The sequence below is a fragment of the Lagopus muta genome, chromosome 6, assembly GCF_023343835.1.
Source record: "Lagopus muta isolate bLagMut1 chromosome 6, bLagMut1 primary, whole genome shotgun sequence".
Taxonomy (NCBI): domain Eukaryota; kingdom Metazoa; phylum Chordata; class Aves; order Galliformes; family Phasianidae; genus Lagopus; species Lagopus muta.
The window spans coordinates 28,532,240-28,552,196 of record NC_064438.1 but is presented as its reverse complement, the minus strand read 5'-3'; the positions used below and the strand labels follow the sequence as shown (position 1 = coordinate 28,552,196).

The 19,957-nt window shown below is 38.2% G+C and overlaps 1 protein-coding gene across 14 annotated transcripts in view; it reads left to right on the top strand.

The window, feature by feature from the left end:
- Nucleotides 1-19,957, top strand: part of RAD51B (RAD51 paralog B) — a 349,342-nt gene that overhangs the window by 23,614 nt on the left and 305,771 nt on the right. The window contains exon 8 of one of the 14 annotated variants that reach the window (XM_048948196.1): nt 1,833-4,498. The exons of the other annotated variants lie outside the window; for them this stretch is intronic. Coding sequence (XP_048804153.1) covers nt 1,833-2,090 — 258 coding nt within the window. The 3' untranslated portion in view covers nt 2,091-4,498. Of the gene's footprint in view, nt 1-1,832; nt 4,499-19,957 lie in introns of those variants that run through there. 14 annotated transcript variants of the gene reach the window in all.

The following is a 19,957-nucleotide window of genomic DNA, read 5'->3' as shown; positions in this document are numbered from 1 at the left end:
GACTGTCCCATCTGAATTCAGTCCAATTCACTTGCCTCTGACTGGACTACTAACATGTCAAACTTCTCACCAGGTTAATACAGTGGCTGTTAAAATAACAGGCTATGCTTCCATTAATTTCCAAAAGTTAATTTGCTCTTTCTGAAGTACAATCTCTGTAAATGGCAATAGCATGTTTGGAATTAACAGTGCAGCCTGAATGTTAGGTGCTGCTTAAAAATGAGAAGCTGGCTGCAGTAAACTTGTAGAACTTCCTGGAGTTTAGGGCAGAAAACATAAGATCTGAAGCCATCTGCATGTTAAACAGACGTTCTTATGGATTCTCTTGATTGTAACATCCATCTTTAAGTAAGATTGGGTTTTTAGAGCTGTAATGTTCCCCAGATGTTGAGAATATGCAAGGAAGTGCTGGGTAAGTAAGAACAATCAGTCGTGTTACCCCAGTTCTTCAAAGGTTGTGTTTCTGAGCTTTAGAAGTACACGTGAACTCAATGACTGTTACGTTCTTCTGTCAGAAACAATATATGAGATAACAAAATTATGTTTTCACCAATGCCAAGGTTTACAATAATGCATGGACCAGCACAGTCTAGCACCTCAGAATTTTACTTGCCACAGCTTTTTCACTCAGCTTCAATAGGTCTGCTGCTTGTTCTAGAGTTGTTATAACTGGAGGAGGCAAAGAGAAAGTGAAGAAAGATTTTTGTAATATTCTGGAAGATAGCAAATGTTTGTAGGCATTTGCATCCTTTGCATTTGAGTAATCTAGTATGGTATGCTGTGCCAATATGCTGATCATTTAGCATCGATGATGTTAAATCATCAATGATGTTCTTTTTCCTTTGGAATCCATTCTTGTGGAGAAGGCTTGTGGAAGTTCTAATGGAAGGATGAGGTCAACAGTGTTTGGTTGTTTGTTTGTTTTGAAAGCATTGGGAAGTAAGAATCTGTGGAGTGGACTTTTGACGGTACTAAAATGAAATCAGAAAGCTACCTCACTTTCCCTTCCTGCATCAAATTTTTAAGCAACTGGAGGTGAAAACTGACACTTAAAAGCCTCTTGTTCTTTGCAGTGATCACTATGGTTGTAATGTGTGCTTGGTGTTCCATCTGTTGTATGAAGCAGCTGAGAACATCTGTATTACACATAAGGGTTTTCTTTCTTTTTCCTTTTGCTTCAGTTTGTACTCCAGGAGCAATTAAAGAAATCTCCAAATTGAGTCCTGTTATGAGGGTGGCTGTTATTTTATTCCTTCATTGATTTTTTTTTTTTTTTTTTTTTTTTTTTTCCTTCTTGCCTCCAGTAAGGTGATAAGAATCTGCTTTTTAAATCTAATGTTTGTTGTATCAGTTACAGCATTAGATCTACTTGTAACATCAGGACTCAGTTGGCCTTGGAAATGGCAAAGAAAGTAGCAGAATAACTTGAACTCCTTTGTTTTACTTGTTGTCTTTTCTTTTTAATTCTTTAATACTACTTTTTGTCTCATGTGTTGAAGGCTGAGGAGCTGTTAGCCATGTACTTTGCAACAGCAGTCTGAATATGCAGTAAATGTACAGCACTTATTGAATTTCTCAGACTGTTTTCTGAAGCAAACAGGATTGTGTTGTCTGAGTTGGTTGGAATGACAATATGGGTGGCTGACATTCAGACTGCATTGATCAGATTTAAACTCACTGATATTTTTTTTTGTATTTGTGAGAAAGGTGAAATTTCATTTTAAACTCTTTGACACTCTTTTCTCCCCTCAAGTATCTATCTGGTCTTTTGAGATGTTTGAGGCTAATCTTATTCTATCATATTCATTTCATTTTTGGTGCTGATGCACAAGCCTTCTGTTGGAATGGTGCAGGGGACTCTGCTGTGGAAGGAACAAATAACCAAGAAGGTTCAGAAGAAAGAGGAGGTATTGATTGAGCCTGTATGCGGAGTACTGCTGCTGAACATCAGGCAGGAGTTTGTTCATCTCTCTAACTGGAATATACTAATTGGACAACAAATGTGTTTTTCAGTGATGTGGATAAAAACTAAACTTAAATGTACTAATTCTTCTCAGATTTGTTTTCTGTGTGAACATGATGGAATGTAAGTATGGCAGGTGATTTACGAACAAATAATTTCATCCATGATCTTTAATTAGACTGAAGAGAGCTGACTATACAAGAGCTGACTTTGAGTAATAGGAACATGAGGACTGAATTAATGCCCTGTGCTGTAAGTTTTTCAGATTTTCTCCATTTGTAGGTCTTTGGAAAACAAACAAACAAAACCAACAAACTATGGTAACATTTTCAAGAACTGTAAGCAGATTTAATGTTCTTGAGTTATTTTCTTTTTTGCTCATTCCATACAATCTGTATACACACTTTGGCAATGATGGTGGAATGCGAAGATGAAGAAAGAGCCTGACGAACTTTTAGAAGAGTAATTGCAAACACTTTTTTGCTTTCTGTTCTTTCTGAATTTTGACTATACAGATCTTCTGAAGCGTATGCTGTTATTGTGTTTTCTATTGGTATATTCATTTTTATTGCATTAACCTTAGAATGCGGCTGCAGCATTTTAACTGGGTGCACAGACACTGAACATTTGGTTTACTTTCCTAGCTGTGTTATCTGTTATCCCACCTGGCCCAATTGATTATGCAAAGGAGAAAAGTTTTAATGGAGAGATCCACGAATGAAAGATTGTTTGTGGCAAAAACCATTTGCTCTCTAAATGAAGTACAGTTTTCTTATTCTAACTTCCAGTGTACTGTCCCATAAGTGCTGTGTGTATTTCGGACAAAAATAATGGGCTGTGTTTGCAGTGTGCCTAAGAGAGCTCACTTTTGATGCTAGTTGGCTATTGCTTATGAAAAATTATCAGATAACAAATAGAAGTAATGTGCAATAAACTTCTTATTTATAGCACAAGTTAAATTCCTTACTTCAGAAAACTAGTCAACTTTAGTTGACTTAATTTTAGAAGAACTTCAGTACTTGCTTTGAGTCTAAATATAATAGAGCTTTCATTATCCGCTTTTGTTGGACAGACTGCCTTGTTAAAATATGCTCTGAGTTTTTAATTAGTAATTTTTTTCATCATACCAACCTTTGGAATTTCTGTTGACAAAGATGGGAAATGGCTGTACTGCATTTTTTTTCTTTCAGCCTTTCTCCCTGAAAGGGAGCAGCCACAAGGTGGTGCCTTTTCATCACTGGAAAGGGAAAAATATTTCATTTTTCAAACGAATTTATGTTGGCTTTGGGCCTGTTACTTGGCAGAAAGGGGAAGCTCAGGTACTGAAGTGACAGTTTTGATCTGCTTTGATCCTTTTCTCCCTGAGTGCATGGGCACTATTGTGTGGTGTTTTTGCCAGCCTTTAGGATTAAAAACTGTTAGATTGTGATGCTTGAATGTTCAAAACTGGAAGTGAAAGGTAGTGGCTTGTAAATTGGAATCAAACAAAATCATGAAAAGATTGGCCTGAGAATACTAAAGCTGTGTAGGTCAGGGTGGATGTAGGCTGCTGCCGTGTGAAATAAGGCTCAGAACTGCAACGACTTTTACATGTCATGTTTAGGCCACCTGGGTGGGACTGTGCAAGAGCCTGGAAGTGGAAGAAGTGCTTTATGTAAGTCCTACACAGTTCAGGGGAGTGTGGGTAAAGGGTAACTGGCACAGCACCGACAATTCATGTGGTTGTGTCATAGCTGGTCTTTGCAAATCGAATTCAGTTAAAGAGGGAGACAGTTGGAAAATGACCTGAAATATTATTCTTTATTGTTGAATAAGACCTCACAACAGAAGTATATGAAGTCTTCCACATGACCTGTATGTAATTCCCAGCTGTGAGCCCACTGGCAGTGAGTGTGAAATCCAAAACACAGCTGATAGGGGAAAAGGTTGTTGTCAGCCTGGGCTGAGCACTTGAATATTCATAGTGCGGTGCTTTTACAACCACACGCTGAAATACATTACAGTAATTAGCTTTGAGATCTGAGCAGAATGTCCTCCTAGCTTAGTGCCTTTCCACACACAGTGATGATCAGTGCTGAAGGAGAACCAGGTGTGCACCACATTATGCTCATTTTCCTCCAAACTAGCAAGTCCTCGACCTCCCCCCTCTCCCCTTCATACCTCTTTGCCAAATTTCCTGCTGTAAATTGGTATTACAAATTCTTATATGTACCCTATGACCCCTTCAGAATATTTGTGGTATTTTTAAACCCTGCATTGTGTGCATGACACAGTGTTTAGTTTGGAAATGAAGTTTAGTTTAATCGTACATGCTGATTTTGGTGTTTATTTTGGAACCAGTAAGTGGGAGGCGCTGTTTTGTGTTTTTATTAGTCTGGATGAATTCTCCCTGTTACTTGATAACCGTGTATAAGCTTGAACTAAAAATTGATGTTCAAAGATGGCATTTGAATACATACTCTTATCTGCTTTGGGTTAGGATTCTGATGGAAAACTTCTTGGATATCTGTGATTCACTGTGGTGATAGCGATAGTGTCCATTCTGTTTTAGAGGATCACAAATGGTTTCTCTCTGCGCCAGCTGAGCTGTTCTGGAAAGAGCAACATCTGCATTGGAGGAGAGACCTTTGCTGTTTGCCTTGTGCATCTGCTGCAGACAAATGGGGCTGTGTTTGCTGAGGGAGGTTATAGATTTGTGACCCTGGCCTCGTTTCATTTGTATCCCACGTGGCTGCATTTGCAGCAGAGTTAAACAGCTATTAGAAACTGATTTTCTGCCTTTCTCCCCCCACACTGTCCCTATGACTTCCCAGCAAAACTGCTCCCATGGTCTGTAGTTAATAATGCACGTGGTGGTGATTCTGGCCCAAAATCTTATCTGTTGATGAGTGTTGAGGGGTTTGGAGGGGAAAAAAAGAAAAGAAAAAGTAATGAGTTTCCATGAGTCCTCTTTAATAACACGTAATAGAAAAAGAAATTTAACAAAGAATGAAGGAATACCAGCAAATTTTACAGTATTGAGAGGACGCTTCTCTCTTCAGTGTTTTTGACTGCTAAAGCACAGCGATTTTGATGCACAGCTCAGTATGCCGTGAAACAGCAGATGCTGTATGAGAAAGTTGGAGCTGTGTTATGCAACTGACTTCCAAGCTGTATTTTTCCTGTAATTGTTGTCTTGTGATCTTCTGTTAGAAACTTCCCTTCAGGAGGAGTGTTGGAACTCTTTCCTGACTTAACAATGCAATTAAAAGGCAAGATATACTAATTGAGGGTTTTTTTGAGATAGCATGTGTTTTTAATTCCAAACTCCAATGTATCGGAGTAACAGTGTTATTTCCACTACAGTTTTCTGGTGGCTACTGGAAAAGGCTGTTGGTTCTTTTGTTAGCTGTAAGTTTTTCCATGTCTGCTTTCCTTGTTAAAGTAAGCTGGGTTTTATAGAAGCATGACTGACATGAGAAAGAGGCTCGCTTTTGCTTTTACTTAAATTTAACTCTGAAGATCTCCTTTTCATTGTTATGTTAACTTGGATTGCATGCATCAGAGGTGACTGTGTAGTCTTCTTAGCATAGGATGTGTGCTAATGTTCAAGGAGGACAGTATTTGAAGGCATACTATCAAATTTGTCATAAAATTGATGACTTATTTCTGTATAGTTTTTCTAGTAATAACTTTCATTTGTTGTCTGTAGAAACACTGCACTTGAGTGCAGACACAGTAGATGGCACTTGAGTCATTAGTTTTGTGATGCTGGAAATAAAGCCAAGCTTGGTTATGAACTTAGCTGTTTGTAGAAACAGGCGTATTTTACTGGAAGATGAAAGCAGAAATTTTGAAGCTGTCAGTTACGTAAACATAGAAAACAGTAAAAGAAGCATAGAAAACAGTAAAAGAAGCATCCTTTTTCTTCAATGAAAGCATCTGTTCTCTCAAACTTTTTTAAATAAATGGACAGGACATGATCAGCATGAATCATAAATAAGAAATGACAGATTCCCCTTGAACACATTGCAAATGTTCCTTTTTGGCTTGATAATTCATTATTTACAACATTCTCTAAAAAAATTAATTTCTTTCTAGTCTTGCTTATGTCATCTGGTCATTTGTGATGTGACCATGAGAGCAGGGGAAGGGTAAAACCTGCCGACGAAGTGGAGATTTTCTAACAATATCAACTTATTCAGAGTAGCTTAAGTCCTGCATTCCTTCCTCTGGCAGCGTCTTACAACCAAGGCTAAGAGTGTGTCAGTAGTTCTGCTAATCAAAATGTAAACAAATGCTTGACAGTATTCTGAAGTAGCTGCTTTGTGGTGTTCATACCGTCTGCTGGGATGGTACTACTTGGTCATTTACTTATTCTCAGTGTTTTCCGTGCTGGCCAGCAGCAGGCAGAGGATTGATGGTCCTGTAAGCTAAAGCAGCAGTGCAGACTTGGTAATATCCTGTCAGTATGATTCAGCAATCATGTTTATTGCTGAGTTAAGGAGGTGTAGTTAGACTTGGGTCATGATTCATTCTTTGGCCTTTGTGCTGATGCTCTCCTTTTAATAAGAGCGCAGTTGGACTTCAACCTTGGAACTAGCTTCGCTTATGTTCTCTTCTCTAAGTCATTTTACCACTGTCAATTGCAGATTCGTAGAAATGCTCGAAAGCCAAAACAGGATGTTTACTTGCTAGAGGACAGAGGATTTTAATTTCATTTTGTTCAACTACTTTTTGTAACACAGAGGTATTTATATGTACTTTTGTGATGTTTATGGTATTGCAACTACCTTTGGCGAAGTGTTGCAAATCAAACAGGTGTTACTTGAAATTTTTTGGTCAGTGTAACTTTGTAGGGAGTGCAGGAAGCTTACCCTTGGAACTCACTGTCTCAAGTCAAAACAAGCCATCTCTCAGTACAGTTTTCTGACTGTTTCTGATTACATAGATATGTACTGGACAGAAAACTTAAACTGAAAGAATTGTTAACTTCATTTGAATGTTTAAGTGATTGTGAAGAAGTGGGGGTTTGCCTCTTTGAGGTAACTAGCAGTAGGACAAAAGGGAATGGCCTCACGTTGCACCAGAGGAGGTTTAGTTTGGATATCAGGAGAATTTTCTGCTCAGAAAGAGTAGTAATTCTTGGAGCAGGTTGTGTGGGGAAGCAATGGGGTCACTGTCTCTGGAGGTGTTTAAGGAAAGGGTAGATGTAGGATTTAGGGACATGGTTTAGTGGGCAGTATTGGTGGCAGGAAGACAGTTGGACTAAATGATCTTAAAGATCTTTTCCACCCATGCTGATTCTATGATTATAATTCCCTGCTCACATGGTCTTTGTGCTATGATTAGGATATCTCTAGGTACTGTAGCTGCAGCTGTCCCTAATTCAGAATGTTCTCTTCAGGTTAGAGAGTATTGAAGTCCTTCTGGCAGCTAGCTGGTTCTGTTAATGCATTTTTTTTCTTCCGAAAGTCCAGCTTTTTTTCCTCTTTGATTGAGACTCCCCAGCAGGAGGTACCTTTTTGCTTTGCCAGCTGGAGAAAGCCCACATCCATTTACATAAACTATACTGGAACTCGGAGGCATTTCATTTTAGTTCCAGGCAGCCAACCCTTTGCTGCTGCCTTTGGAACAGCTCAGCTGTGGAAGAAGTGAGCTAATCTGGAAATTTGAAAGTGAAGTACTTAGTGAAGCCCTGGGGTTTGCAGTTGAAGTAATTAAGGAGAGGAATTGCACATGCTGTACTCGATTTTTATTTTAATTAGTGTTCCTTTGATCTCTCAATTTAAATTTGAAGTTTTAAATCATCAACCTGCCCCAATATATTGCTCAACTCTTCTCCTTTTTAGCCTGTAGAGGAGATGTAGAGTCTTGTTTATACTTTGTGTTGTATTTTGTTGCAGGAAGGTTTTGGCTGTCACTCCTGCTTTTTTTTTTTTCTTGTTTTACTGGGATTCTTCCCCCCCTCTCCCAACCAGACTCTTCTCCATTTTCTCTCCCTGCCTTCCAACCCACTTTCTTTGTCCTCAAGCATTTCCACCAACTTTCTATTCAGTTCATGATCCAGCGGAGAATTGTTGTAGCTTTTAGAAATCTGCTTCAGGTGTCCTTGTATTATCTCCTTCACTATGAATCAATCCTACTCTTTGTTCTTTCAAGTGACTTCTCATTTGTTGGAAGAGTTAACTTCTTTGTGGCTGTTGCCATTTGGAATTAGGCTTGCTGCACTTCTTCACCTCGCTGAATACACTCTCTATTTTTCTTTTATTCCAAAAGGCCCTTTAAAGTCAACCTTGTTATCTGAACATCTATTTCTGACACTTGAAGCTTATGTTTATTTCACATTGCTTTTGTGATACAGTTTGTATTTACTTGTGCATTTGCAAAATATGTGTTGAACTATGTCTAAATCTACAGTGATTATGCTATTGATGAGCCATTTCTGTTTTTGTAGCAGATTTTGGTGGTACACTCTATGTCACTGAGCAGGTTTCTCGGATGGAAAGAAAGAAGCTACCAGCTTGTAAGGAGAATGCAATTTAAATTGGTAGCACCAGGACAACCATCATTTCTTGGAGAAAGGTTGAGGAAAAAATTGATATCAATGTGAAACAAATAAGCCTTTATTTTTTAAAATATTATTGAGAACTCTTTCCTGCCAAAAAGCTGCTGAGCAAATGTGGTACATGGCATAGTAACCTGGTCTATCTACTTTGGAAAAGTAAAATGTTATATTGACATTACTGGTATTTCAGCTTTGTTTCTAGGAGTATGTTTTTTTCTATAGTTAATCTAAGCTATGTTACTATGAAATTTCAGTTACCTCTGAGTGCATACATGCTCTTTTCCATGTTATAAATAAGCAGAAGATATTTGGAACTTCTGTTACAGCAAAACAAACAAACAAAAGAAATATTTGGGGATAGATGCTGTAGTTGTGATTTGTTTTTGGCAACCATTTTTCTTCAAGACAGTTCTACTGACTTTTCTGGGGCTTTGATCACTGATACAGTTACCCTCTTTTCCCTTCTAAACTGCCACATGTATATTTTCCTGCTAGCTTTTAAATGTTCCCTTGTTTGAGGATCCTCTTTTGCCACAGGCAGTGAGAATCCACAGTGCAGCCATGCCATGGCTGGGGGAGGTGCTGGCTGGAGAATGGAAGGGCTTTCCTGTAAGGTAGTGGACTCTGACTACTGCTTACTTTTAAGAGCAGCATTGCAAGGTTGATGTGGGTCTTCTGGCTTTCTTAAATAACATCTGCTTTTCTAATTACGTCTGTCCCACTTTGAATTGACAAATCAGGATGAGAATGTGTAGAATTTTTTTCTGAATGTAGCAGACTCTGTCATACCTGGCATTTCTCTTGGCTTCGATAATGTAGAGTCTGATACAGTTTTAGTTGCATGTGATTTCATTGTAGCAGTATGCTTGGTTGAAATACGCCAAGTATATTTTTCCCCTTTAAATGGTGAAACTGCATGTTCTTATGGCCCTAAGGCAAGCAAGTAAAAACATGATGGTGTGCTTCAGAAGCAACTGTGGAAAGCCATGTTGCTGGCTTGTCATAGGATATTTCAGGCTGTTGCTTCCCAGGGGTTGTCATAGTCTCTACCTGGTAATGCCAGCGAAGCTTTGCTGCTGCCGTCAAAGACTTTCAGTCCTGCAGGTTGTAGGAGAACTAGGAGAGAAGTAATTGAATCTTAGTAGGCTGAGGTTTTCCCCTTACCTGTAGCTGGTAATTTGAAATACAGATTGTAGTGTGTGTAGCTGGTTGTGATGGTGTCTGAGTTGACTGGGTAAGGATTACAAGAGGAGGAAGACAAGTGGGAAGTCTTCCAGTTTTTCATTGTGCAACACAGAGCAGAAACTTACTGTATCTTATCTTTTGAATAAAAGCTGGTTAGATGACTATAGTTGCTGTCATGAAGCGTAAAAAAAAAAATACATTTTCTTAAGCCAGAGGTCTTTGGAGGCAGTGCTGAACAAGGAGATAAAATGTGTCCGTACTCTATTTACTCTATTTTAACTTGGAAACAAGAAGTTCGGGCAGTAATCTGATGAACTGTTTCAGCTCTGATAGAGAAAAACAATATTCTTTTCTGCTTTTCCTTTTGCTTTAGGTTGTTGGTTCCGTCACAGAAGGAACTTAAAAACCTCACACATGCACTCATGCTTTGCACTCCAGAAGCATTCTGTACTGTTTTCTCTTTTGATCTTGCAGTTTGCCACAGGTTTCTCCTCAAGTACTTGAAGTACATTTGCTTTCTTTGAGTAGGGCTTTGATTGTTTGTTACAAGTTTTCTAGAAAAAAAGCAATGAGATGAGAGGCTTGGAAGTGGAACAAGAGAGGCTAAGAAGAGGAGCTTTTCCAAGGTTTTTATTTCTGCAAGAAATAAAGATTAACAATTCTAATCAGTCATAATGTAATACAAGAACTATACAGTTAGTTACAATTAATTTTCACAAAAATACAAATAATTATTTTGAGTACTTTTTAAAAGTCTCTTGCATGCACATTTCTACATGCTAAGCATTAACAAAAATAACATGTGAATAAAATGAATTATTCCAAAATGTGGAAAATGTAGGAAAAAAAGAAGTTTCTGCCAATTTAAACTCAGTGAATTTGATGAAGTACCACATTGTGAATTAAACACATTATCTTCTTTGCTTGATTTTACTACAAAATGCAAGATAATGCTTTTCTGATATTGACCTTTTAAATGAAAGTTAAATGGAAGTATTGCAACACTGAGTGAGTCAGTTTAATTCCAGGTTTTGAAAAAGCAAAGGTGAGGGCACTTACAGCTGTTTGTTGCTTTGCCTTAACATCAGATCAAAATAAGCTCAACTCTGAAGAGATCATGGAGGTTTAGGATCCAAATTACAAGGAAGTCTCAGACTATTTGGGTATGATGGTCAAACCAGCTGCTGTCATGCATAAAATATCAATATCTCTTGTATCTCTCATTTAAGTCTATTGCAGAATAAATAAGAAGGAAATAATGTAAAATTGTCATTTAAGGAGTAAGCTGTTTTCCCTGTAACCTGTCTATCTTTGTTTAATCTTGGAATGCTATTAGCTTGAGTATTCCATAGTACAGGATTTAATGGGAAGGAGCATCTTAAAGTAGAGCTTTCAATAACTTGATACGGAATTGTGTGTTTATATCAGCAAAACAGATGTTCTTTGTAAAGGGCATCAGATCTTTTGACCTATAATTAGGTTGACAAAGTTTTCTTGTCCTTTTCCAAAATAACATCACCTGGTAACGTGACCCTGGAGCTTAGGTTGTAGTGATTGTGCTTTACATTGAGATTTTTGTTCTATCATAATTTTATTTTACTTTGGGTTTTTCTGTTGCTTTTTTAAGATACTTTCCCTTTTCAGACTTGCTAAGAATGATAGCAGTGTGCTACTCTGTATGACATCAAGCATTTTGCTTTGAAACTAATTACTTTCTTAGTTTAGCTTCCATAGCTTTTCTTAGATCTATGCAAATGAGGTGCCAAGACTATTTAATTTGTGGAGGACACAGCAACTAATTTAAGGAAGCTATAGGGAGGAGGTCATTCACAACTGATAGAACAAACCTATCTGTTCACAGAGCTTTAAACCCACTTCAACTGAATAATTTGAAGGTTGTGAGTATGAAAATGAGAGCTACTTGAGTAGGTATAGTGGGAGAGTTGGTGTGTGGAAGCGGGACTTGCTCATTGGCTCCGTTTTCATGGTAGCAAAGCTTCGTGGTGTTTCATGTGCATTTCTTGTGCTTTTTCCCAAACCTGGTTTGCCCCATGCTCCATACTGATAGCACAGTTTTCCACCCTTCGCTTTTGCTGATTTCATTCCCTTTGGAATTAATTCTGTGCTATTTAACAAAATGTATTAGCTTAGATTCTGTGATATACTTTTCCTTCTTAAAGTGGATGTATATCATTAGTGAGGATGAGTTGGTGGGGAATTGGATGTTTAAGTGAGTCTTTAGAAGGGTGATATCTGGGGAAAAGGAGTACTGTTTTTTCCCTTCAATTAAATTCATAGTGTCTTTGAATGGATTTGCTTTGTGCTACAACAGTAGAAACACTATTTGCAACAGACAGATTGCACTTATTTTTGTAATAGTGTCAAACCTAGCATATGTACCTCAGTGAATCTCATTTAAGGAGGAATCTTTCTACTAATGAAACATGCTTCACGAGGTGACAAATGTTATTAACTTACTGAAAACAACTGGCAAGAATAAGCAGACTTTCTCCACCAGTTTGATCTTATGTATGGATATATATGGAACGGCTATGCTGTTGCAGTAGTGCAGTCATCTCTGAGTTGAGACAGCAGTCAAATGATGTGGACAAAAATGTGACTGATTTTGGTCATGTCTATCGGTTTCATTAGAAATGCCATGAGGTTTTTCAAGTCTCATGTGAAAGATGACAAATTGAATTGAACTCTGCTTACTTTCATCTGCATTCTGCACATATTGAAGCTGTGGTTCCAGGGTGTTTAAGCATTTGAAACCTAAGGCAGAGAGTTGTTTGTGATTTACTGTAACATTTAATGGAGTGGCAGTGCTTTGCTGTAAATCTAGTTAGACATCAGCTAGTAAATGGAGAAATGGAATGCAAGAAAATGAAAATACTGTTTCATTTTAAAACACTTCTGCTTTTGTTTTCAAATGCAAAAGCTGAAGGGAGATTTAAGAACAATAATAAAATGACCCTATATTCCCCCTTCCCCATTTTCACTGAAGAGCAGATCTTTTTAACTAGTTGTCAGGTGCTCTGATCCTTTAATATTCAGCCCAGAAAGATTGGCTGACTGTTGGGAAGGTTTGGGAAGGGAACATAAAAAGGGGGAAAGTAGAGTGAGTGTGGTACAACTTTACTTGTCAGAGATGAAACTATAGGTACTAATGCAGAACTGGGTAAGAATTAAAACTTCAAGGGATGTACGAAAGTTGTGCTGCTTTGAGTAGAAGCTGTTTTCCCTGTAGGCATTTGAATCTGAGTGAGGCTTGTTTTTGTGTAGCTGAAGATTTGATTTCAACATGTCCAGTGGGCTAAACCCTGGAAGTGTTTCATAACAAAGATAACCAGAATATAAGGTGTATGGATTCCATATTCATTTGAAGGTGAACCTCAAAGTAAACATCACTGGCTTCCTGAATGTTTAAGTGGTACTCTGCTATGTTTGACTACTGGGTGTTGCAAGGCTGAGAATCTCACGTAGCAGAACGGAATTCATAAAGAATAACAGCAAGTGAAACAGTCCAGTGAGATCTTCTTAGTATACTTTTCTTGTCCTACTTGTGAATTACAAGAAGATTGTAAGTGATCATTGTGTAAGAAAATCTTTGAAATTTAAAATACGTGTTTGGACGCTTTACACAAGTATTTAATTTCTTAAAAATACTGTTCTGTTTGAGACAGAACTTGGTGATAGCCCACATACTTATTTTAATATGAAATACTTTGAAGATTGTAGGAATGGAAAAATGCCTGTCCAACACAAATGTGTGGCCTTGATTCTATATAAAAGTAGGCTATTAAGAAGAAAAATGGGACCATCGCACGGAGTTTTGAAAGGGGAACAGGCTGAAGTATCATGACCTGCTCTGTCGTTACAAGGTGGTACACCTTTTCTTCAGCTGAGCACAATTTGCACATTTCAGCAGCAAAGCAAAAGAGCAAGAATATTAAGGCTTTGCTGTAGATGGTGCCTGATCCTTCATTTTATTATTTTCCTTGTTAGAAAAGCTTATTTATTGTAAAAGGCTTACGTTCAACTGACAGTGATATATTTTATGACAACTATTTTAGGAAAACTATTTTTAAATCCATCCATTTAATGTGGATAGTTTGGTTATAAGATACACATCAGTTGTCAGATTATAAGGATAACACAGGTCCTGTTCACCCCTCAGTGCCTGAGATTCAGGTCTCAATAATATTGCAGATAAGCTCCAAATGTTACTGATTTCTGATCCATGAGAGGAAAGTCTTACAGTTATGCCTGTGAATTGTTTTTCAATATCTTTCTCTTAACTTTTTTTTAAGAAATCAATTTATCAGCTACAACAGCAGTATCATAGAGAACCCCTCAGCTATGATAGAGTTTAGTTGACCCAGTTTGTGCTGAATTTTGCCAGTTTGGATACTATTGCTGTTCTTAATCTCCATTGAAATGTGGTTATGATGGCTGCCTGTTACTTTACATCCTTCTGTGGCTGTGTGTACTGCACATAATTTTTTTAAAGAGATAGGGATGGTTCTTTCATATCAGGAACTCAGTGGACTTCAGTACTGAAATCTCAGCTAAGAGAAAATTGGCTGGTGGAAATCTGGTATGAATTTGTTTTAGATCCTTTGGTGGAAATTTTAAACTAAAGAAGTAAGATCTCAGGGCCGGAAGAATGGTGTGAGCAGTTTACAGCATGTTTAGTTTACATGGACTTGCTCTCAGTACACAGCTCTTAAAGCTACCTTTGTGTGCCCTTACGCACTACTGCTACAGTGCAGAATTTACTAGCCTTGCAGAACTTGCTGGGCTTGTTTGGAACTTGAAGTGAAAAAATGATTATGGAACTTGTACAGCACAGTTGGACGCTTTCTGTAGGTGCTGCATAGGGTGTGATGTTCTCTTTACCAACTGTAAATACTTTACCTGTATTAATGGCGTTACCTTGCTTTCCAGATCTATCTGATTTTTATTGGGAAGCCCCACTGACTTGATATGTCGTGTGTTAGTGACGCAGGTACATCCATGTTTGTAGGAACACATCTTAGTTTCCTTCAGCTGAAGGTAAACATTTTAATGCATCTGTACTTGATACCTATGGACTGTAAATTGCCACATCTCTTGGATTAAATTAGCGGAATAAAAATAAATGATACGTAGTAAACACATTGTTTTACATGTGTGTATAACCATATATTACTGGACTACTTCCTGCCATGCTGAGCATATGTATTCATTTCTGGACTTGTACTCAAGATACCAGTAGTATCAATTCTCAAAATAGAGTTACCAAAGTTGGAAACTAATGTAATTTGAGAAAGTACTTAATTTTCAAATGTTACTAGCATCTCAACAGCTTTGCAGTACCTTTCTACAAGATCTTTCTGTGTAAAGATTATGGTAAAAGAGCAAAATACATGCCTGCTAAAAGGAATAGAGAACAGAATCCAGCTGCTTGAATTTAGCAGTGGTAAAGAGGCTTCTAAGTATCTTGCACTGAGTTTGTACCTTCTAATGGAAATTCCAAAGGGTAACTACTATGTACAGATGTCTGAGGTGATTGTTGCATGTTCGCCTTTCAGTTTGATTTAAATATTGTGACTCTGTCTTCTGTTATTCAGCACTATGAGGTTAGGAGCTACAGTCATCAGCTACTTCAAGATTCATAATTGTTTGCTGCGGTAATGAAGTACGAGGTCACCCTGACTGATTTGTTTTCACTCACCATCATTAAATCTTGTTTTCAAGTTTTATACATATATAAAATCTTTTTTCCCTTTGTCTCAAGGCTTTTGGTGTCATGTTTGCATCTAGGTTTGCTTTTCTTGGTTTTGTTTTCATAAAAAGAAATCTATAATCAGGTAACAAACATTCAGATGGTTTGGGGGAGACCTGAGAGGCAGATGTTCTTTCAATTTGAACTGGCAGAAATATTTGAGTCATCTTTTAAGTTCTTTTTTAATCTTTACTGTTCCCTCCAAAAAAGCAACTATTTCTTCAGCAAGGATGTGTTAATATATGGAAAAGGACATAAGAAAACCTAGTTTTCAGATTTTGTGGCCCACTCAGACCAGCAAGTTGTTTTATCTGGTTCAGAATAGATAAAGCAGATTAATACAGTAGCATAGGAACTAGCATTTGTTAGATATAAGTTGAGTTACTGTTCTGGTACTGGTATGCTAAGTACAAGGTCTACAGATGAAAGTAAGACTTTGGAAAGCATAATTAAGGCAGGGCTTGGACTCTGTTTTTTATTAAGACATTAACAGCAACCAGCTTAATGTTCTATATTTCAAAATATGTCTAAATATAAGCATGTTAGATTTCTACTGGCGGTGCTCATGAAAGTGTTGGTGTGTGCTATGGAATGTGATAGTGATGCTTGCTTTTCTTTGCATTTTTTTAATTATAAAGTCTATGTCATGGCATGTATGATGAGCAAACAATTTCAATTAAACAACACAAGCAATCTTTCTGTACAGTAATCTTTTGTGACTGGCATGGGTCTTCTGAAAAGGATGGGGGCAGTGTGTGTAGTTTTTGTTGACCATATGCATCTCAGGTTTTGCAAAAACTGCACTATCACATATTAAACATGAAATTAAAATATATTCTGTTGCTTTTTCCAGTGGATGCTATTTATCTGAGTTACATGCGCTTTGCTCAGCCCTTGTTAGGCAATAGAGTGAAGATAAAGATCATGATTGTAGGTACCTGGTCTGAGATGTGGAACAGCATAGGCAGACACATGAAGTAAAATGATTGTATGATGCTTTTACTGATCCTAACAAAAAACTCCTCCATTAACAACCAATCCTCTATAGCAACCTTACTTGTGACCCTTTTAGGCTGTCTTACTGCTACCTCAGAACTCCTTTTGGAGCTGCTGTATTTGCACTTTCTGGAAGGTGAGCATGGAAAGCCTTTGGATGTAGAAATTACTTTTGGAGTATGGTACTTTTTTTTTTTTTTTTTTTTTGACACAATGTTAACCTGTTCTGTTTTCCTGAAATAATGCTCACCTTCCTATTTATTCCAATGTGTCCTGATGCTAGTATAATATGCTATTTAATGGTTTACTTTGTCTAAAAGCACATTAGAATTTGGAATTTACAGGTTTTTGTTCTAGATGTCTTACAAACACTGATACTTTGGAAGATATTGAAGCAGTTCTGAAAGAACTTCTCTTCATAATGACCGTTAACATCTAACTAACAACGAGGGAAAGATAATAACTAACTCTAACAGGTTAATTAGTGTTTTTGTAGGCTTTCCCTTACCTGACTATTGTTTGGAGCAAGATGTGATTATTTTGATGTGAGTCCAAAGTTGAATGCTTTACCAGCTTTCTTTATTTAAATCTAAATCAAAATCAACATTTAAGTACTGTAAATACATTTATTGGTTTTTCTTGATGCAAATGGCTTCATTTTCTTATTTTGCAAAAACGCAGAGCTTAAAGTAAAATTTGCTATTTCCAGTGTTGGGTTTTTTTGTTTTTTTGTTTTTTTTTTCTGGTATCTAGGAAGTGTTTTTGATGCACTTATCTCTCAGAATTTAGTGAGAAGCATTCATTAACTGAGAGTTGGTTTTGCAATCTGAGCTTGGGCTGCAGACAGAACAATCCTCATCTCTGTTAAGGGCACAGTTCTGTCGTATGCCTCTGAAAATTTATATAGGGGTATGTTATTTCAGTCCAGAACAGCTTACTGCTGCTTCTGCTTCATGTTAGCAGCCTGCCTGAAAGATATTCTTTGTCCTAAAATGGTGTTTCAAGTTCATTGGCATTCAAGTATTACCTCACGAGTGTGAAGCTGTTTCAGGAAATGATGAGTCTCTTGGATCCCCTACAGAGTTGGGTAACTTAACATCCAAGGAAGATGTCTGCAAGTCCTTAATCCATGAAATGTGTAAAGAATCATGTTTAATGCACCTCCCAATTTCCCAAAAGTGAGAAGGTGAGCTCATTCTTTCAAATGTTTAGTGCCAACAAAATCATGGAATAAAGTACTGTTCACGTAAAAGCGGGAAACAGCTCTGGGAAATGCCTCTCTTTGAGGAGGTCTGTACAACTTTGTGGCACCCCTATGTTCTCTATAGTATTAAGGATTGATACTGCACTTCGGCCACAACAACCCCAGGCGACGCTACAGGCTTGGGGCGGTGTGGCTGGAGGACTGCGTAGAGGAAATGGACCTGGGGGTATTGATTGATGCTCGGCTGAACATGAGCCGACAGTGTGCCCAGGTGGCCAAGAAAGCCAATGGCATCCTGGCTTGCATCGGAAACAGTGTTGCAAGCAGGAGCAGAGAGGTGATTGTTCCCCTATATTCAGCCCTCGTCAGGCCGCACCTTGAGTACTGTGTCCAGTTTTGGGCCCCTCACTGCAAGAAAGATATTGAGGCCCTGGAACGTGTTCAAAGGAGGGCAACGAAGCTGGTGAGGGGTCTGGAACACAGGCCATATGAGGAGAGGCTGAAGGAGCTGGGAATGTTCAGCCTGGAGAAGAGGAGGCTCAGGGGAGACCTTATTGCTCTCTATAACTTCCTGAAGGGAGGTTGTAGTGAGCTGGGGGTCGGCCTCTTCTCTCGTGTCATTAGTGATAGGACCAGGGGGAATGGTTTCAAGCTATGCCAGGGGAGATTCAGGCTGGACATGAGGAAGTATTACTTTTCAGAAAGGGTGGTCAGGCACTGGAATGGACTGCCCAGGGAGGTGGTGGAATCACCGAGCCTGGGGGTGTTCAAGGAAAGACTGGGTGTTGCGTTGAGGGACATGGTTTAGTAGGAGCTATTGGGAATAGGTGAACGGTTGGACTGGGTGATCTTTTAGGTCTTTTCCAACCTTAGTGATTCTATGATTCTATGATTCTATGATTCTATGATTCTATGATTCTATGATTCTATGATTCTATGATTCTATGATTCTATGATTCTATGATTCTATGATTCTATGATTCTATGATTCTATGATTCTATGATTCTATGATTCTATGATTCTATGATTCTATGATTCTATGATTTAATCTAACTAAAATATATTTATACTAGTATAAAATGAAATATCTGTCTGTCTGCGGTCTTAATGGGTTAGCTTCTTGAGCCAGTGTCCTTACTACCATCTGCAGTCCCCAGCAAGTATGCCTGGCTGCCATGACCTTACAAAAAGAGGTAGGAGTAATGCGAGCTTTCAGATACCTGCTCTCCCTTACACATTTTCTACTTGAGGGTATCAGTAGATGGTAAGATCTAGAGGTTTTGAATATGGAAAAGTGTTCTTGAACATCTTGCCTTAACCAAAACTTCATTCACCCAGATTCTCATGTATCCTTCTATTTTAAATGGCAGAACAACTCATATCACTATCTTACTGTAGATGCAATAAATAGAGAGAAGGCTCTGGCGATCTTTCTTGAAGGTCTGCTAAATCCTGAATGTTCTAATAACATGAGTGAACTAAGGTAGTGTAGCTGTGTTTTACTGCTGTGTTGCATTTATCTGTTCCTTTTAAGGTGATTTTTGTTCTCCCCTCCTTCCCGGCCCGCACACACAGTTCAAACACTGGCAATATCCTGAACATCTGTAACACGGCTGGCTGGAACTCCTTGCATCCTCCCAAGGTGACATTATGCAATTTCTGGGGCAGCCAGAGACTGTTTTCACTTTATTTTTTTTGAGATCTCTTAAGTCTAATTCCATATGAAGTGGCAGCTATCTTAGTATTTGTCAGAGGGGAGCATGTGATACAGACAGTAACTTGGAGAAGGAAATGGCACATTTCTCAATTGCTGGGATTCTTTGAGTTGCGGTTCATGTATCCAGTCTTAAATGCAATTTTTTGTTACTGCTTTGCAGTGTATGGAGAGTGGTAGCTGAGCAAAAACCTCTCTCCTCTGTTGTCATGAAGATAGACAAATCATATGCATGTCATTCAAATACTGAGGTTCCATACCAAGTCTAGGTAACCTCTCTACCCTTTTGCAAATGGCTTTGCTATGAATTTCTTATTGTTCAAAATGGTTCCCAGAAGCCCTTTTATATTAGCAGTGGATTTTACCCAGAGTATCTAATGTGATAAATGTCATTGAGTGGGCAGAGTCAGCATTTAGTGTGCGTTGAAATGTCTGTAATTGACTCAGAACCACCTGAGAGCTGAGCTCTGATCTTGCTCTCTGAAATGATGCGGTGCAAATTGCTGTGGTGCTTTCTCTCTTTTTGTGTACTTATTTTGTCTGCTGTTTACAGTTACCTGCTTAAATGCTTCTATAT